The sequence below is a fragment of the Synchiropus splendidus genome, chromosome 9 (genome assembly GCF_027744825.2).
Source record: "Synchiropus splendidus isolate RoL2022-P1 chromosome 9, RoL_Sspl_1.0, whole genome shotgun sequence".
Classification (NCBI taxonomy): domain Eukaryota; kingdom Metazoa; phylum Chordata; class Actinopteri; order Syngnathiformes; family Callionymidae; genus Synchiropus; species Synchiropus splendidus.
In genome coordinates, this window is record NC_071342.1 from 22,701,549 (window position 1) to 22,720,102 (window position 18,554).

The 18,554-nt window shown below is 48.4% G+C and overlaps 2 protein-coding genes across 5 annotated transcripts in view; one reads left to right on the forward strand and one right to left on the reverse strand.

Annotated features, from left to right (window-relative positions):
* Positions 1-483: 483 nt before the first annotated feature.
* On the reverse strand, positions 484-4,806 carry yipf4 (Yip1 domain family, member 4). Its single transcript, XM_053875276.1, has 6 exons — positions 4,598-4,806; positions 3,639-3,792; positions 1,650-1,821; positions 1,500-1,577; positions 1,120-1,233; positions 484-1,044 (listed from the first exon to the last, which is right to left on the reverse strand). Exons 1-6 carry the CDS (start codon positions 4,653-4,655, stop codon positions 907-909), a joined length of 714 nt encoding a protein of 237 aa, XP_053731251.1. The 5' UTR covers positions 4,656-4,806; the 3' UTR covers positions 484-906.
* Positions 4,807-5,134: 328 nt separating this feature from the next.
* The window catches only part of birc6 (baculoviral IAP repeat containing 6), a 66,863-nt gene continuing 53,443 nt past the window's right edge, over positions 5,135-18,554 (forward strand). For all 4 annotated transcript variants that reach the window (XM_053874726.1, XM_053874730.1, XM_053874727.1 and 1 more), the window contains exons 1-19: positions 5,135-5,516; positions 6,138-6,612; positions 10,317-10,498; positions 11,242-11,379; positions 11,593-11,786; positions 11,899-12,010; positions 12,078-12,160; positions 12,242-12,461; positions 12,536-12,705; positions 12,922-12,980; positions 13,049-14,701; positions 16,464-16,613; positions 16,682-16,907; positions 17,027-17,187; positions 17,274-17,402; positions 17,470-17,601; positions 17,800-17,966; positions 18,076-18,206; positions 18,383-18,544. In XM_053874726.1, coding sequence (XP_053730701.1) covers positions 6,402-6,612; positions 10,317-10,498; positions 11,242-11,379; positions 11,593-11,786; positions 11,899-12,010; positions 12,078-12,160; positions 12,242-12,461; positions 12,536-12,705; positions 12,922-12,980; positions 13,049-14,701; positions 16,464-16,613; positions 16,682-16,907; positions 17,027-17,187; positions 17,274-17,402; positions 17,470-17,601; positions 17,800-17,966; positions 18,076-18,206; positions 18,383-18,544 — 4,280 coding nt within the window. In that variant the 5' untranslated portion in view covers positions 5,135-5,516; positions 6,138-6,401. The remainder of the gene's footprint in view (positions 5,517-6,137; positions 6,613-10,316; positions 10,499-11,241; positions 11,380-11,592; positions 11,787-11,898; positions 12,011-12,077; positions 12,161-12,241; positions 12,462-12,535; positions 12,706-12,921; positions 12,981-13,048; positions 14,702-16,463; positions 16,614-16,681; positions 16,908-17,026; positions 17,188-17,273; positions 17,403-17,469; positions 17,602-17,799; positions 17,967-18,075; positions 18,207-18,382; positions 18,545-18,554) is intronic.

Below are 18,554 nucleotides of genomic sequence, written 5' to 3' on the forward strand. Positions count from 1 at the left end.
AGGCGCTCATGGGATCCAACATCTGAAGGAAGTTTCAGAGGCTGGCTGACGGGGAGCTCTGTCACGGGGGGTTTGGGTCTGTCCTCTCCTGAGTTCAATGGGTCGTTTATCATGCTCCGTTCCAACAGCTTGTGTGTTTCTGGAAAATGATTCTTGACAGAAATGGCGGCAGAAGTTTGACCACTACAAAAAAGGAATTGGACACGATGACGCCATTAAAAGGCCATTTAATAGCGAGTCATTTCCGCTTATCGGGTCCACCACCTTCAGCCTTGATCCTCCTCTATTCATAGTGATTCTCAAGTCATTCATCCATAAACCTCACTGGTTCTTTTCCTCTTCTTCATCTCCAAAACTCTGGTAAACTCACTTCCGAGCTCAACAATTCATGCGGGTCACCAGCAGGAGTCGCTGTGGAGTAAAAAAAAAACTGCAGGCCGATCAAGGCCAGGAAGCTCCGGCAAGTTCGAGCTGCAAATACAAAGCCACAATAGTTTGCAAACCATCGGTTTATTTCTCCTCGGTGCATAAAAAAAACAGTCAGTCAGATTAATGTAGTGGAGCAGAAAGACCGTGAATCTGTTCAAAGTCCATCCACGTTTCCATTTCTAGTGTTGCGTTCATGCTCCTGGTTCTTTGAGAGAATTGATGGATAGAAGTCAAACACAAGGACGTTTCAGGGTGAAAGACTTGCAGTGATGGTGCACAGGACTCCAGGTCAAACAGGAACTGCATCGATGACGGTGCACTTTTGTTTCCAGGATCTGAAGAAAGCCCATCACCTTTCTTCATTGGGGAAATGAGCGAGAAACTATATACAACTTTATATATTAAAACATCCCCACGAGGTTGAAAGAACCCACCCTCCGACTGTTGGAGGGTCACTGTCCATGAGCTTGTCTCCGGTCAGACTCCGGTGTAGAGCGACAGGAAGTAAATGTACAATAGGAAGATGGGGTATATGAGCAGAGGCTTCTTGGTTTTGAACTCTTCTCCGACCAGCAGCGAGGCGGCGCTGTACGCAGCCCAGAACACACCGAACAGCTGAGAGACAAACAGAAGTCAACATGTCTCACGTGAACATGGAGGGAAAAAAAAAGAGGACTTGTAAAAACTCACTTTGCAGAGCGTTGAAATCACTTCGAATCCTCCGATCACCAGCAGCAGAGGAGCAATGACGATGAGAGGAAGGAGAGAGTAGCCGATGACGCCCAGCACCTGACCGTAGCTCACCTGCGGCACCATAGCCAAGAGTTACGGACCGTCATGTGCCGCTTTTAGACGCATGGCAGTCGCCAGTAGGAGGAGTTTTGACTCGACAAGAGCGTCAGCTCTTCTATTTTTCTCATTTCAAACAGCTTCTTCTCTTGTGTTTAATGTTCTGTGTCATGGACGGTCATGTGACTTCAGGCAAATACAGAGTTTCACGGAGAGAATATTCCCTCAGCCTCGGTCTCTGATCCACACGTATCAGTCTCCAGTGTCGACACATGACTCACCTCTCCACCCAGAACCCGAGCCAGCAGGAAGATTGTCAACGACCCAAAAATCCAGATGGTGATGATCCAGGAAACAACCTGCCAGGTGTGTCACAGGAGATGTTAAGTTTGAAAGATTTCTCATCGGCTGGCGTCCAGAGACGTTCTCACCCGGAACTGTCCATAAATGGAGATCATGGAGAAGAGCAGGACCACAGCCAGGGGGCCCCAGAAGTCAGGGTTGTCTCGGACCACCTGCCGGTTGTAGCCCAGCGACGGCATCGGCATCAGCACGCAACGGACCTTGTAGTAGATGTCCTTCAGATCGATGTCCAGCTCCTCACTGACGCGACAGAAACCCCAGTCAAAACACAAAGGACGCCACTCGTCTAGATTCACACAGTTAAAGTAAAGCATCAATATTCTGCTGAGTATCCATACTGAAGCGCCGCATCCAAATGTGTTTCTGAATTGCAATGGTGGCGATGCCACTGTGCAGCGGCGACTCCTGACAGGTCAGTCCGATTCACTCATTCATCACAGTATTAAACCGATAAATGACGTGGTGAATGGTGCGACAGTAATGATGACTGAGACATGTCAGAAGCATCAGTAGTCCACTGATGCTTCTCACAGATGTGGTGCGAGTAGTAATCTAAATTACAAATCCAGCGAGGAACCACCAGAGGAGCCACCTTCAACCAATCCAGCAGCAAGAAAGTACAACCGCTACCAGTGGTCCTAGAAATATGCTCCTCCCGCGGTGGAGTTAATCTGTGGAGACCATGAAGCCATATCTTATTTTGGGTTTATTTATTTTGCATTCATTTGCATTCAATTCTTTTTCATTTATATACATTTTCTCGTTTTATTTAACGCATTCAGTTGACCGGAGCAGGAGCATGGTTCGCATTGCCGGCAGGAAATCAGACCTGTTCCCGGTGCATGTTGGTCTCCGCCAGGGCTGCCCTTTGTCACCGGTTCTGTTCATCACTTTTATGGACAGAATTTCTAGGCGTAGCCAGGGGTCGGAGGGGATCCGGTTCGGGAACCACAGAATTTCATCTCTGCTATTTGCGGACGATGTTGTTCTGCTGGCCTCATCGGACCGGGACCTTCAGCATGCGCTGGGGCGGTTTGCAGCCGAGTGTGAAGCGGCCGGGATGAGGATCAGCACCTCCAAGTCTGAGGCCATGGTTCTCGACCGGAACACGGTGGTTTGCTCTCTCCAGGTTGGTGGAGAGTTCTTGCCTCAAGTGGCGGAGTTTAAGTATCTCGGGGTCTTGTTCTCGAGTGAGGGAAAAGGGGAGCGTGAGATTGATAGACGGGTTGGTGCAGTGGCAGCAGTGATGCGGTCGCTGTATCGGACCGTCGTGGTGAAGATGGAGCTGAGTCACAAGACGAAGCTCTCGATTTACCGATCGATCTACGTTCCCACCCTCACCTATGGTCACGAGCTTTGGGTAGTGACCGAAAGGATGAGATCGCGGATACAAGTGGCTGAGATGAGTTTCCTCCGCAGGGTGGCTGGGCGCACCCTTAGAGATAGGGTGAGGAGTTCGGTCATCCGGGAGGAGCTCGGGGTGGAGCCGCTGCTCCTCCACATCGAGAGGAACCAGCTGAGGTGGCTCGGGCATCTGATCCGGATGCCCCCTGGACGCCTCCCTGGGGAGGTGTTCCGGGCATGTCCTACTGGGAGGAGACCCCGGGGAAGACCCAGGACTCGCTGGAGAGATTATGTCTCCGGTCTGGCCTGGGAACGCCTCGGGATCCCCCGGGAAGAGCTGGAGGAGGTTTGTGCGGATCGGGAAGTTTGGGCTTCCTTGCTCCGAATGCTGCCTCCGCGACCCGACCCCGGATAAGCGGCAGAAGAAGGTGAAGTTGAATGATGATTTCCAGTTCCTCAAATACAATGTAAAACTGCTACATGACATGTTACGTGAGATTTTTATGACAGTTATTATTATATCTTCATTGTTACTATTGTGCATATCATTCAGTTACAGTTTCCTCTATGTGTTTAACTGCTCTGTTTGTCATGTCAATAAAAAGGCTTTTATGTCTTCTCAAGGATTTGTCCTCAATCTCCATGGTGTTGAAAATGGTACTGAGCGACATCAAGCTTGCAATGTTGGCATCGCGAGAGGATCAGTCACTCACAGCAGAGGTTTGCTCTCCTCATTGTCGTCCTCTTCCACCTCCAGCAGCCAGCCGTACCCTCGCTGTCTCAGGAAGGTGGTCGCGTACGGGTCTCTGCCGCCGTCCAGACCAATGTTGAGTTTGACATCCGGAGCGCTGATGGTGCCGCTGAGCTCTGGGAAAGACATTCATCAGTTCACCAGCTGACACGTGACACAACAACAATTCCTCCATCCAGCCAGTAACACTTAAGAAAGGTTATTACTTAAACTGCTTGATATTTCCACTCAAACAGGAGAGAAACTAGGAGGTTAGATCAACCCACTAGGATGCAGCTTACGTTGCAATGTCATTTGAGGAAATCACAAAGGCGCATCTTGGAACATCTCAGGAATCACATCCAGTACACGTCGCAGATGGTCAGAGCCTTCGAGGCAAGTGACCACAGCTGCTGAGACTCGCCTCTTCACACCACTAGAGACACTCTTCTGGGTGCACACGATGACAATAGACGTGACTGCTCTCGTGTCAACCAACACTTATGGACAGGACGCACCCTGGTGGTGGTTTAAGGTCTCGTCTGGGTTTGGTACCTCAAGTACAACCATGACCCTCAGCCTGTCAATGCAAACAGCGACTTCCAAAGTAGCAGGGGAACAACTGGAGCAGGTTTTATCTCAGGGTGCGAGCGAACAATGCAATGACAGACCGGTGCACAACCTTCATGCTCACCGTACAAAACATAACTGTCAATAAATCCGGCCAAACGCGAGGCCTTTGAACTACTTTTTGTTTTGACAAGAAATCAAACATGTTTATACAGATGCTAATACACACAAGTGGCTTCATTAACTACCTCTAGTATTCAGGGTGCTCCACCTTTGTCTCGGCGATTTTAATGCCACAAAACACATGTAATGATTGTGAAACAGTTAAATGCCTTTTGCTACTTCCGGCCTGCTGCGTTAGCTTTAGCTTACCTTCAGCTTCTGTCGACGAGACGAAGGTAAAATCTCCGTTGCTCGGAGGAAACTGCATGTTGGAAGGACTTCACTGGCGCACAATAAAGGTCACACACATTCAACTGAGCTGGCCGTGGCGAGCTGAGAGCGCTGTCATTGATCGCAGCGTCACTTAAAAGTCCGACTATCGCATTTTGTTTTCCTGCTCTGCGCGACGAGGCGGAAGAGCAAAGCATGCTGGGGGAAAAGGCGACACGTCTGAGGTGCAGCCGTCAGGCACTGGTGACGTCAGACATTTGGAAACATTGGAAACGCTGTCATCCGTTTCGGAGGATTTTTTTTGCGTCGTTATGGATCCAATAATTCTTAAACTCTGATATAAGTCGCCCTCCAGCCAGCCGTCGCGGGTGAACTGTTGAATGCGGCAAATGACGTCACCAGCATTGTACGACAAATCGCTTGACCTCGTGATGAAAAAAAGCCACGGGCAGACGCCCTCTCTCGACCGCATATAGACTAGATGTAAGAGAGCAACAAGAAGAAAAGGTGTCCCCACACGCACCCGAGCCCTTCAGTCGGTCGGCTGGGGAAGTTTTGACTGAAACTTTGAAGTCCTGAGAAGATGAGGGCAGGATGAGGATGAGGATGGTGAAGATGACGATGACAGAGAGTCACAAGCTGCACGTGAGGTTGAGGGAAAGTGGTAGGACTGATACAGAGTATGTGAGAAGCAGCCCACGCTCAGCCGAATACCGAGAACTGAGCAGTCAAACCTGATTCATCAGGCCGAGACACTGTGGTCCAGCGCCGCTCCTGTGGCGGCCATGCCCAATCGCTGCGTCACCCCGGCTTACAGGGGCTTTCTGGGGCCCCGAACAGGTTTGAAGGACCAAACAAAACAGTGATGTGGCATGGCTTTGGCCTGGGTGGCCTGATGGTGAGTTGAGCTAAAGGTCCTGAGACCATTTTGCTGGGAGAGATTCTGACCCCTGTGAGGTTCCGTCTGTGTGGCCTACTGTGTTATTATTAGTATTACATGAATTGCTCAAGTAGCTTAAGGCACTTTGCTGGGACACGATAATACAACTTCACAAACAGCTGACAAAAACGACTTAAATTTCAATTGAACTATTCATGACCATAAATAGTCAATTGTCAATTAAAAATAAAAAATGAATGTAAATTGTCTTAAACACTAGCTATACGCTAAATCGCAACCATATCGTCACTATCTTAAGGATTAGTCAATATGTGAGCATATGGTGTGACGGGCGATGTCAATAGTCAACACTTGTTTGTGTTTAAGTGTTAAAAAAAATAATGGCCAAAATTCCGGAGCCTCTGCAGCTGGCCAAAGAAATAATAATAATAAATAAGAATTATAGTAAATAAATATGTATATATTTTTAAATGTTCATTATATTTATTTGAATTACATGTTTCCGTCTATCTCCATCTTAGATTGTACAAAATTATGTTTATGCACGTTTAAGAATTGTGCTGTCAATGTTTTTATTGATTTAATGAAATCGTGTCTTCTGTTCTCGTCCGCTCTCAGCGTTCTCGCGAGAGCGGAGAGGAGCAACGCTAGCTGGTTCACCTATCATGTAAGTGAGAGGAAGCCGAGCCTGGAGTTCCTCAGCGCGGATGGTGAACGGCCACTGCTGCGGTGACGGCCGGAAGACGAGACGCCGCAGAGGGAGTCAGCGGTGGCACAGGGGCCACAATTCTGACCTAGTCTTTTTAAATTTAGCCACAGTGGGTGAATTGAAGGATCCTCACGGAAGAAAGAAGAGAAGGGAAGGGGGGGAAATACGGAAAAATGGCGGCCGCGGCCTCGCCGGGCTCCGGCTCGTCCACCTCCTCGGACTGGATTGTCCTGAGAGACGGCTGCCTTCGCTGTGACGAGGAGGGATTGCGGAGTCTGTCGTACCACCCGGCCCTCAACGCCATCCTGGCTGTCACCAGCCGGGGCAGTATCAAAGTCATTGACGGCACTTCGGGGGCCATTCTCCAGGCATCAGCACTGCAGGGTAAGCTCCTGTCAAGCCCCACACTTGCACCGCAGATACTCCACTACTCATCGCACAACTCTAAAGGGCGACGGCAGGAACCTAGAAAACCCCATGACATGCATTCAAAACAAGACTTGTCATCAGATTGAACCGTGAAAGCGCCGTTTCCTACTCCTGACAGACGGAAACAGAAGCGTTCGTCCTGTGATAAAGATTGGATTCTGTCGCGTCGCCTGTTCACCGTCAGTCCCAAGGAAACAACGTTCGTTTTAAGACACACAATAAATGTGAGATCAGGTTTAAAGATCTAAAGATCTCGTCTCTCATCAGAACTTCCAGCTGTGTTGAAGTTAACCGTGGTCCACCTGGACGTTCACATAAAAACAATGGCTGTTGTGTCTTTCAGCGCGACATTTTTTGACCGCTGTAAATCACGTTTTGAGAGAGGCTCGAGGGTGGCAGGGTTCCACAAGTTCGCTGAAGGTGCAGACGTGACCACTTTGACAACAAACGCGACACAAACCCCTCAGCCGGCTAGCGCTAGCACCAGCGGTGTTCGGGCCTTGCGAGGGCTGTTTTGCAAATGTGGGTCGCTAGTGTCGCTGTCCGGGGACATATGTTATCAACGAGCACCGTGAGATAAGAGTTGACCCGTTTCACTTGTGATGTCCCCTTTGGTTCGTCAGTCTGACACCGTGGAAGTGATAGCACGGAGGCTAACGCCTAGCCACCTAGCACCAGCTAATTAGCTACACAACATTGCCTGTCACTTTCGGTTTTCTCTCGTGTCGCTCAAACATCGTTGACACATTCTGCGTGGAGTCGTTTGCCAGACGCCACACTCGAGAACTAAACATCTCTCTTGTTAAATGGCCTTGAAATGCTGTGTTATTATGCTAAGGACCGCTAAGCTACTGTAACTTTACGGACCAACCAATGTCACTGGACTGGAGGGATGCGCTGGGAACGAACTAAAGAAATATAACATAAACGAGTCTCACTTATTGGCGAGCGACTTGTCCGAATCATCACCGTCAGAATGATGCCAACTCTGTGTTATAGTGTCAGCAAGACAGCGACCTCGTGAAACAGTTACTCACCAACACACCTACATTTATCATTAATACAAGTGTAACTTCAACAATAAATAGAAGATGTTGTTATGATTTGTTCATTCAGGGATCCTTGTGGTAGGTCAGGCAGGGAAAGGGTGTTTTTGAAACGCTGGAAGTCTGTACAGTGGTTGTACAAAGACAAAGGGACTTATCAGAGAAGTAGTAGAAGACAAATGTTCTCCTCTGCCTCTAATACTGAAACCCATGTTTGTGCTTGTGACCAGTCAGCTGGTGAAGTTTCCTTTCCAGTGGTTGAGAGTCTTCCTAAATAAACACTCGTGTTCATTTCAGAGTAGATGCACAACCTCGGCTGCAAACGACAGTCAGATATGAGAGCGCCTAAGTGTGGACAAGCGCTGTAAAGACACTACTCGCATCGAAAATGAAGTCTTCAGTACCTCTAAAGTTGCTCTTTCATAGTTCAACTAGTTGCTAGATTCATTATTTGAGTTATCAGTCAACTTTACGTTGCTGTACACAACTGTCAGTGCACTACATGAAAGCAATGGCTGAGATTTTTAAGCATGTACTTTTAGCAATATGTGTGAGCAACATAACTCATATATCCCACATGGACAACACCCCAAGTATTAGAACCCAGAAATCTCTACCTGTGATGCTGCACAACAGCTTTTCACACAAAGTTACTTAACACTCGCTACTCTCATAAAACACCTTTGTGGAAAAACTCCCAAAGAACTAAGCAGGCGAGTTGACGCTGCCACTCATTTTAACCGAGAACGTTCAGTTTTAACATTTGGGATTTTGAGTGGAAGCCGTGTAAGTGATCCTCATTCTGAGCTTGTTTAAGTTGACTGAATCAAACTGCACCGTTGCTGTATCAAATGGCGATCAAGAAAACTAGTTATGTTCATCAGCAGTAGCTGTTGAGTTGAAACTGCACAAAATGTGTGTCATGGGACTGAGAAATGTATCTGTTAAAGGTCACTTGTGGTGCGTGTTTCCTTTCTTATGCACAGCTTTTGCGAATATGAGTGTTGTCTTAGCCATGAACGGAACATCGCTAAAGTTTATCCATGTCGGCGTATTCAGCTGCCAAAATCGTGTTATGTTGTAGTCCATGCCGATCATTGGCAATGGGGCTTCCTTATATGGCCATGTCATAATTCTTTGCTGTTGTGTTCCACGCCCACAAAACAAACTTGGAACCAAGATGTCTCTCGTTCTGACTAAAAGACCCAACAACTCAAATTTGGCATTAGCTTTTATGAAGAGCTCCAGAGGTTTGTCCAGTTCCCCTACTTTTATCCACACAATAAGACTGCCTCAAGTTTAATGTATTATTGCTGTCATTTTCCCAACCACACATTCAGAATTTTTTTTTGTGTGGGTCTTAAAGATTTTTTTCTTCTTTGAGAGAATCTTGAAATGGTGAACTCTCGGGTCTGTGAGCTGTCATCACAGTTCAATATGTCTTATGAAAGTTAAAAGGATTGTGTTAAAATGCTGGGCCTGCTGCTGCAACTGGACAAGAAGAGCTCACAATGAGACTCAGTGCTGCGATAATCTCCTCATCTGATGGATAAGAACTTTATGGAGCCCAAAGTTGTTACTGATTATTTTTATTGGTCTATATTTTTACTATATATTGTATGTATTATGTGATCTGATCAATATTCTGCAGAAAAGGATCAGTAAGGCCTCAGAGTGCCACAGTTTTCTTATCTGCATTGAGGTGAAATGACTCCACTGCAGGTGACTGAGTCATTGTTGTATGGCTTTGAGGTGAGGGAATACATAACTCTCAGGGCTCAGTTCAAATAAATGATGTCGTAGTTAGTTTCATTGATAATGGTTTGTCTTGTAAGTGGATTTTAAATGTATTGATGCATCGATGTTGTCCCGTGTCTTCAAGTTATCAAACACAAGTTTTCAGTAGATTGCAGTCATGCAACACACAGATCTGAAGATGTGTCATTTGTGTGTAAGCAACACGCACGCACGTTTGTGTCTCTGTTCTTGTGGGGACCTCTCATTGCCATGATGCTTTCCCCTGCCTCTCAAACATAACCATCCGAAAGAAATGGCTAACCCTAACCAGGACTCTTGACCGAATCGAAGCATCATTATAATAACGTAGTTATTTTGAGGGTTGTTTCCAAACAGTCATCCCTGCATGGGTAGCTATACAGTACACACACAGCAGGGGGATATGTGAGAGGAACATTGGTAGTTGTCAGTGCCATTGGAGCCTGTTTTGTCGGTAATTTTAGGAAGCTGCGTGAAGCCAAGCTGCTTTGATCCACTCTCTGCCGTGAGCAGATAACATGTTGAAGACGCTAAAGCAACTCGTATTCCATTTGTTCTGCTGTCTCTTGATAGTAGATGGCACTCTTCCATCACTCACCTGACTTTTCCTCAGACATTTCTGTGATTCACTATAAAAGCTGCAACCCATTTAATCCCATTTAAGCCTGCTCATTACACACTGTTGAAGGGTTGGTAGTTCCACATTTTCATGTCAGTGTTTCTCTGGTTCAGTAAAAGTTGATGACTTTTCAAGATATTTTGTCTGAGTCCTACAACTGTTATCAGATGCGACAAAGCTCTTGGGCTCACTCTGATGTTCTTGTCTCGTGTTTCCAGCCAAACCCGGCGGTCGTGTCAGGTGTCAGTACTTCCCTGCGGTCGACAAGGTGCTTTTCGTGGACGACTATGCAGTGGGCTGCAGGAAGGACCTGAACGGCATCCTGCTGCTGGACACGGCTCTTCAACCGCCAGTGTCCAAGCCCGAGGACCTGGTCCAGCTGGAGTTGCCCGTCACAGAGGTAAGTCACTGCCACACCACGTTGATTGGACATAGTCACACTCCAACTCATGTGCAAGCTGAAGCCTGTGCAAAACCTGGGCTGCTATTGATGGGATGTCTGACGCCGATGACCGGAGAAAACCACAGACAAGTTCCAAACAATTGGTCACAAAACTAACTCATTGCTTTCTAATGGGAGGAATATTTGGCACTGTCCCCTTCTCCCCCCACATCCCAGCAGCAAGAGGACGAACACACAGCCCTTTCAGAATGAGAGCAAAATGGCTTAACGGGATCAAAATTGGAGTATTTCTATTCATTTAATCAAGCGACAAGCCTTTATATGTGTGAGGTTTGAATGAATAAATGTTGTGGTTGTGACAGTTTAGAAAAGCATCACAGCTGATACAGCTGCTTATCTTGCATCAATATGTGGAAAAAGATGGAGACAAGGCTGTACACACCATGGCTCGTAGTGAGGGACAGAAACATTATCAAAATGTGATTAATATTGTTCTTTTTTAATTTGGGGGTTTTGGACGCCCTGTTTCAAAATCCTCGCTAATGGCCTGGTCTGTATACTGATTAAATTGGTCTCCATGAGAGGCACCATTTGTGAACAACCTCCATTCAAGGGTTGCAGTGGGGTAACTGACAGGATGGATGGATTCATCATAGTATCTCTTCTGCACTCTTACGTGCTCAGACTGATGAATGTTGCGCGATGAAGCACTATTTCACTGACCTCTCATATGTGTTCAGGCTCAGCAGGTGTTGTCAGCGTGTCAGGAGAAGATCGATGTGTCCAACACGGAGGGCTACGAACTCTTCATCACGCAGCTAAAGGAAGGCCTGAAGAATACCTCACACGAGACTGCTGCCAGTCACAAAGTGGCCAAGGTGTGCCCTCAAGCTCTACTCTCTCTGAAATACAAGTTTTTACGTTGAATGATTTATTTCTTTCAATTTTTGTTTTTTTGTGATCCAAGCTTTGACTGACCTCCCTGATGATAGAAGTTTGCCTTCACAGTCTGCTGACTTTGTTCGCGAGCATTTGTCTTCATTATTATTTGTACCTTGTTATGAAGTGCGTCGTTTCTTCCTATCGTCTAGTGGGCGACGGTAACCTTCCACCTTCCCCACCACGTGCTGAAGCTGGTGGCCAGTGCCATCGTCAACGAGCTGAAGAAGATCAACCAGAACGTCGCTGCCTTGTCTGTGGCCTCGTCGATCATGGACAGACTCTCCTACCTCTTGTCAAGCGCTAGGCCTGAGCTCGGGGTGGGCCCGGGACGCTCGGTAGATCGGTGAGCTCTCGCAGATACACACAACACTTTCACATGAGAGTTTGGATTGTTGTTATTGCTGAGGGTCACTTCAAACACTAACCCCCTTCCTTGTCCGCAACTCTCTCTGTAGATCGTTGATGTACAGTGAGGCGAACCGACGGGAAACCTTCACTTCATGGCCACACGCCGGCTACAGGTGGGCTCAGCCTGATCCCATGGCTCAAGCCGGTTTTTACCACCAGGTGAGTGGTTTAGTTTTTCGATGAAGCGTTCCAGAACATTTGAGATGATGACTGTTTGTTTCTATAGCCGGCCTCGACAGGAGACGACAGAGCGATGTGTTTCACCTGCAGTGTGTGTCTGGTGTGTTGGGAGCCCACAGATGAGCCATGGTGAGCTGGTTGTTTCAAGGGGACGGCCTGAACTGTGACAAATGAGCTTCCAGTCATCGCTCTTCGTCTTCTCTGCTTCAGGTCCGAACATGAGCGACACTCTCCCAACTGCCCGTTTGTGAAGGGGGAGCACACGCAGAACGTTCCCTTGTCTGTGACGCTGGCCACCAGCCCCGCCCAGTTCCCCAACACCAAAACAGACAAGATTGCCTGCTATGGTTTTGGAAGCTGTCCACAGTTCCTGGCAGCAGCCACCAAGAATGGCAAGATCTGCATCTGGGACGTGTCCAAAATGATGAAGGTCAGCTTCAGGCTCTTGTTTTCATTCTCTGCTCTGTGAGGAGATGAGTTAGACCTGACGCTCTATTTGATCAGGTGCATTTAAAGTTTGACATCAACCCCTTCGACCCGGCCATCCTGAGGCAGCTGATTCTGTGTGGTGGCGAGCCGAGTCAGCAGACGCTGACAGAATCTCGAAGACCAACTCTGGCCTGGCTGGAGGAGTCTTCCTCCTGCTCTGACCTGCCCAAGCTTGAGGGAGACAGGTGAGACTCTCCTTCAACACTGCTTTATATTAATAAGGTCTTCATCGGTGTAGCGTCTTTTGATGGGTTTTCGCTACCTTGAGCTCTTGAATGTGGGGAACTCTCTTCTTAAGCGTGTACTTTTAGCAAGGAAGTTCACCCCTCTGTGTCCTCATCCGTAAACGGGACTTCTCCAAGTAGACATGTTGTGACTCACGCTCGACTTTTCCTCCCCAGCGATGACCAGTTGGAGGATTCAGACAGTGATGAGCATTCCCGAGCTGAGTCAGTAACAGGTAGGAGGACTCTCTGTGTATTTTGGATGTGCGACACGTGATGACCTTTTGTCCCGTCTCTGACACAGGCCAGCCGCCCCACTTGGAGACTGTGGACGTGACGGCGCTCAGTGTGCTCCAGCAGCCGGAGAAACTCCAGTGGGAGGTGGTGGCCAGCGTGCTGGAGGACACGGTCAAGGACCTGGAAGAGCTGGGAGCCAATCCCTCACTCAGCCAAGCCAAGGCCCACAACCAAGCCAAAGCGAAGGACAAGGCTCCGGACCACCACAACATTCCTTTCCCCTGCCTGCTTGCTGGTGGTCTGCTCAGCTACCGCTCACCAGTCGGCGCCCCTGTGACGGGACCCCTTTCCACATCCCAATCTTCATCACGCAGGGCCACAGACGGCCCTCTCAGGACTCAGGCCCCTGGGCCTCCTCAGGACCAGGGGCCCATGGAAATAGAGACCTGTAACACCCAGACTGCTGCCCCAGAGCAGAGCTTCTCTAACAATGCAGGTTCTCAACCTTCCACCCCTCCCTCTCTAGCCTCAGTGCGCAGGACTATTCCCATGCTGCTGCTGTTCAGTATCAAAGAGGCAGACGACAAGTCCTCAGGGCAGGTGTTTGCACAGATGAATAACCTCATGAGCAAGGGCCTTCATGAAGAGGGCTTCACGGTTCCACAGATCATTGAGATGGAGTTTGATACGCACGAACAGCTTCTGCTTCAGGATCCTCCCATCACCTACATCCAGCAGTTTGCCGAAGCTGCAGCCACCCTGGCAGGGTTGGACAGTCACGTGGACAAGTGGAGCACTTTGGCTGCTGCAAACATGTCCAGCCCTCCTCGGCCCGGAGCTCTGGTGCAGTGCTTGAGGCTGCCCAAGCAGATGGAGGAGGAGAACCTGTACGTGGACTCCATCACGCCGTGCTGGGATGGCGTGCATCTTCTAGTTGTGTTGCAGCCCTGCAAGTCAGAATCGCTGACTGCCACCAACCAAGTTGAGGCACTGAACAATCTCAACCGCTTGCACTCCGCCCTTTGTAAAGGTGACCCCCTTCACCATGTGGCCAATGGGGTGGAAGGACACCTACCTGGAGGGTCACCGCCTCAAACGACCCTTATTCTGCCTCCGGGAGAGCACCAGGAGCCTCTGCCACCGAGGTGTACGAGTAGTGCGACAGGAGGAGGAGGGGGAGGTTATCTTGCGCTCTACAAACTCAACTACTCGACCCACATAGTCACCCTGGATGAGGAGCCAGTCAAGGTGCAGCAGATCTGGGACTCTAGTGATGCAATAACTTCTCTTATATTGCTTCCTCCCGATGTTCTGGACAGCAGAGAGGACGATGGGGAAGACGCTTCTGATGAGGCTCATTCCTCAAATTCAAAAAATAGTTTGTCAGGGTTTGGAGTGGCCTCAGCATGTTCTGCTGGCTCCAGCACAGGGACTGCATGTGGAGCCGCCACAGCCAGCAGCAGCAACAGCAGTGCTGCGGACCCCAGCCCCTCCACCTCAGCTTCAACCCAGAAGGAGAACAAGAGGGTCGAGGTGACCGGCCTGGGCCACCTTGTGGTGACCACGCAGGCCGGATACATCATGATACTGGACCTGTCCACGCTGGAGGTCTTGACGAAAGTAGAGCCACCAAAGAAGGAGGGCTCGGCTGAAGAGACGGACCCTTTTGTCTCAGTGACATACTGCTCTGGTACAGACCGTCTGTGTGCCTGCACCAAAGGTGAGTGAGGGGCTCTTTTGGGAGGCTGCCGATGACAGATTTCACTTTAGCCTTTGGTTGTCAAAGAAGAATATTCACACTTTTTGCATTACCTTTATCACCAGTGTTTAATAAACGCAAGTTGGGGCTTCAGGTTCAGTTCTTAAAATAAACAGTGAACCAAAGGTTTTCAGGCAGAAGCAAACAGGTTGAACATCTCTAAATCATATCATAGGACTGAGCAGACCTGATTAAGGACATCCAACGACAGACCGTGTTGTTCCATGTGGAATGTTGTGCCCCCTATTTTTTGTGCCACAAAAAGTCTTCATTCATGCTGGCGACTGGTCAGAGGTCGATCGCAGTGTTCATCTGAAGACATGACACTGTTGAAGGTTGTTGGATTGCGACCGATTGTTCATTGATATCAACATATTCTGTGACCTGACTCATGATAATAGATTCATGTGGATATCAGCTTTTTTGGTTTTCTTATTGGCAAATGCTGACATGGTGACAGTCATACATGAAATCATTTTTGTTGTTTTTTGACAATCGAACATCTTTGAGTCGTAATGCAACCAACTCTCGTCTGTTTTCCAGCTCTTTCTCTAGTCCTTCATATTTCCATCAGGGGCCAGTCACAGTCTCGCAGTGACCATCGCTCTCCTTAAAGGGACACAATTGTCAAACGCTTCTTTCTTCAGGAATCAAGTCTCACATAGTTATAGAGTAGCTTTGCATCAAAATAAAATATTGTGATTTCAATGTTACAACCTCTGAGGACGGTTTTAGTGTCTGGCAACATCCATGTCCAGGGTTTCCGCTACATCGGAATGATTCTGGCGCTGGTGTGGCCAGCCCACAATTAAAGACGCCATGCCTTCAGAGTTGTGATTTTGTTTTTGAGCCGTTACAAATATGAATCATGAGAACATGACTTAAAGTATTCCAGGATTTGTGGCTTCAGAGCCAGTCACAACTTTGTCACTGTATGCGGAACTATCCCTTACAGCACTGGGCTCGGATGCCCACCATGAAGTGGTTTGTGGAGCTCATGTGCTTGTTTTCCCATTCACTTGCTCACGCAAGGATTGCCTGATTGCAACATGTGCCATGTTCGCAGCATTACTGAATCAGAATGATGCTGACTGTGGGGAAAAAACCTGAAATACATAACACACATTAGATTAGATTAAAGTTCTAATTATAATCATGCGAAACATTCATGTATTGATCACAGGCACTGCATCTGAAAACAGGTTGATCTAAGAAACTGTCACTATTTAAAAAGAAATCTTAGAGGAAACGCTGATGTCTTCAGTACAGCACCTCCGTTGAAGACAGATTCACTGATTTTGATGGACATAAAGTTCAGATCCAGGATAGTTATTCCTTGCAAATGCCCTGCAGCAGCTCCGTGTTATCAATCCACTGAACCCTCGTAATGCATTTCCAAGTCAAGGGGAATTCATGTTCCTCTCCTTCCTAGACCAAAACACTTCGTCTATCATGACACTTGTGAGCCATGGCCATAAGAAACGCTTTTTACAGCGCAAGGTGCGTCATCAACCACATGATCCTTTCCAGTTTCCATGAACGAATGGATCACATGAAACTTAAACTAAATAACTCTGAAATTGATGTGAAATGGATGTTTCACGCTTCAGCATATGTTAAGGTGATGTTTCATTTTGTTAACACTGTGGAGGACTCTGAAAACATGGCAGACCATTAGTGATTCCCTGTCAAATGTTGATCCCCAATTCGTTCTCTTTTCAAGGCGGAGAACTTCATTTCCTTCAAATTGGAGGTGTATGTGACGACATAGAGGATGGCGACATGTTTATTGATGGCCCCCTTTCTAAAGGGGCTGAAGTGCTGCTTGAGGGTGTGAAGCCCTCCTCCAACCCCTCCAGTCCCGGCATCACAGGTACCAGAGTCAGCGCCGGCTATGAGTTTAGCTGTTTGTGTGCTTCTGGTCACATGCTGTCTGTGCAGGAGTGGACCTCCTGGTGGACCAGCCACTGACTGCAGATAGCCTCACATCATTGGTGGAGCTGACATACTTCGAGACGTTGACGCCGCGTTTCTCAGCCACCGTGCCGCCGTGCTGGGTGGAGGTGCAGCAGGAGCAGCAGCAGCGGCGTCACCCGCAGCACCTTCACCAGCAGCACCATGGGGATGCCGCCCAGCACACACGCACCTGGAAGCTGCAGAGTGACAGGTAGTTCAAGAGGCATCTGCAGTTCATGGTTGAAACCTATGACTTGTTCATGTACATCCCACTGCAATGGGCCGGACGACAAAATGAACCAGATTGAGCAAATTTTCATGTCCTTGCAGCTCCAGTTGGGACGAGCATGTGTTTGAGTTAGTTCTGCCCAAGGCCTGCATGGTGGGTCACGTGGACTTCAAGTTTGTTCTGAACTCCAGCATCGTCAACATTCCTCAGATCCAGGTCACGCTGCTGAAGAACAAATCTCCAGGACTCGGCAAAGTCAGCGGTGAGCTCCAGATTAGTAGATATCATTCTGCTGTTGATGAGTGAGACAGGAAAAGTGCAGCTTCATTCTGACTGCTTTTCCAACAGAGACCGCTGTGGACAGACAGATTCCTTTTCCTCTCTCTGTCCACCATGCTAATGGGGAGAGGAACGGCCAGCCGGTGTTGCACGACTTCACAGAGGACATCCAGTTCATGGACATTGAGGAGACACCAGGTCAGACCTTCCCATCATGAGCTGCCCCCTGTGCATCAGTCTGAACCATCGTCTTGTCTTGCTGCAGGTTCGGTGCTCTGTCAGTTCCTTGAGGACCACAAAGAAGACATATTGTGTGGACCAATGTGGCTGGCCAGTGGACTGGACCTCTCTGGCCATGCAGGCATGATCAGCCTCACCAGTCCAAAGCTAGTCAAAGGTCAGTCTCCGATTCCTCGCTCCTCCATAGTTTTCTATCATATCAATCTAGTCTTAATAGGAACCAATCAATATAGTATGGTGGCTACACTTGAAATTGAGTTCATCATTCAGCTAATGCCACAATATGATGTTGGGGCAGCAGTATACTAGTTCTGAAAATGACTCGAGATGCTTCTGTGTTCATCTTCTGCTGCAGGAATGGCAGGTGGGAAGTACCGCTCCTTCCTGGTGCACATCAAGGCGGTGAGTGACAAGGTGATGGAGGACAGTCCCAGACCTGTGTTGAGGATACCCAGTGCCAAGCCACAGAGCTCCAAAGCTCACTCGCTGTCCATCTTGCTACAGAGAGCACAGGCCTCCAAGGTCAGACACGTCAGCTCTCAAGTCATTGTGTGGACCAGAATCACCAAGTCTAGCATTTATGAGGTGATTCCATCTCATTGGACCTAAGGCAAACTTTATCTGTGTACAGGAGAAGGTGTCTGTGAAGTCGGAGACCTCTGCACCCTCTAAGAAAGTGGAAAACCTGCGTGGCTGTGATCTGCTGCAGGAAGTGTCGGTCACCATCAGAAGGTTCAAGAAGACATCAGTACCCAAAGAAAGGTGGGCTCACTGAGGACGAGGCTTCTCTTGTTGTTCTTTTTATAGATCATAGTCTCGAGTATATGAAGTTGTGTCAGGAAAGCATTGTGGAGATTTGGACTTGCAAGATTCAGTCAGGCCATTCGTGAAGCTTGTTGAGGAAATAGTGCACTTCATCATTGTTTTTTGTCTTTCAGGGTGCAGCGCTGTGCAATGCTGCAGTTCCCCGACTTCCACGAGCGGCTGCTGGAAGCTCTCGTGCAGCGCTGTGAAGACACTTCATCCACAGAGCACGCCCAGAGCCTCATCCTCGACATCCTGTGTTGGCTGGCTGGTGTTTTCACCAGTGGACCCTGCAGGTGAGTTTGG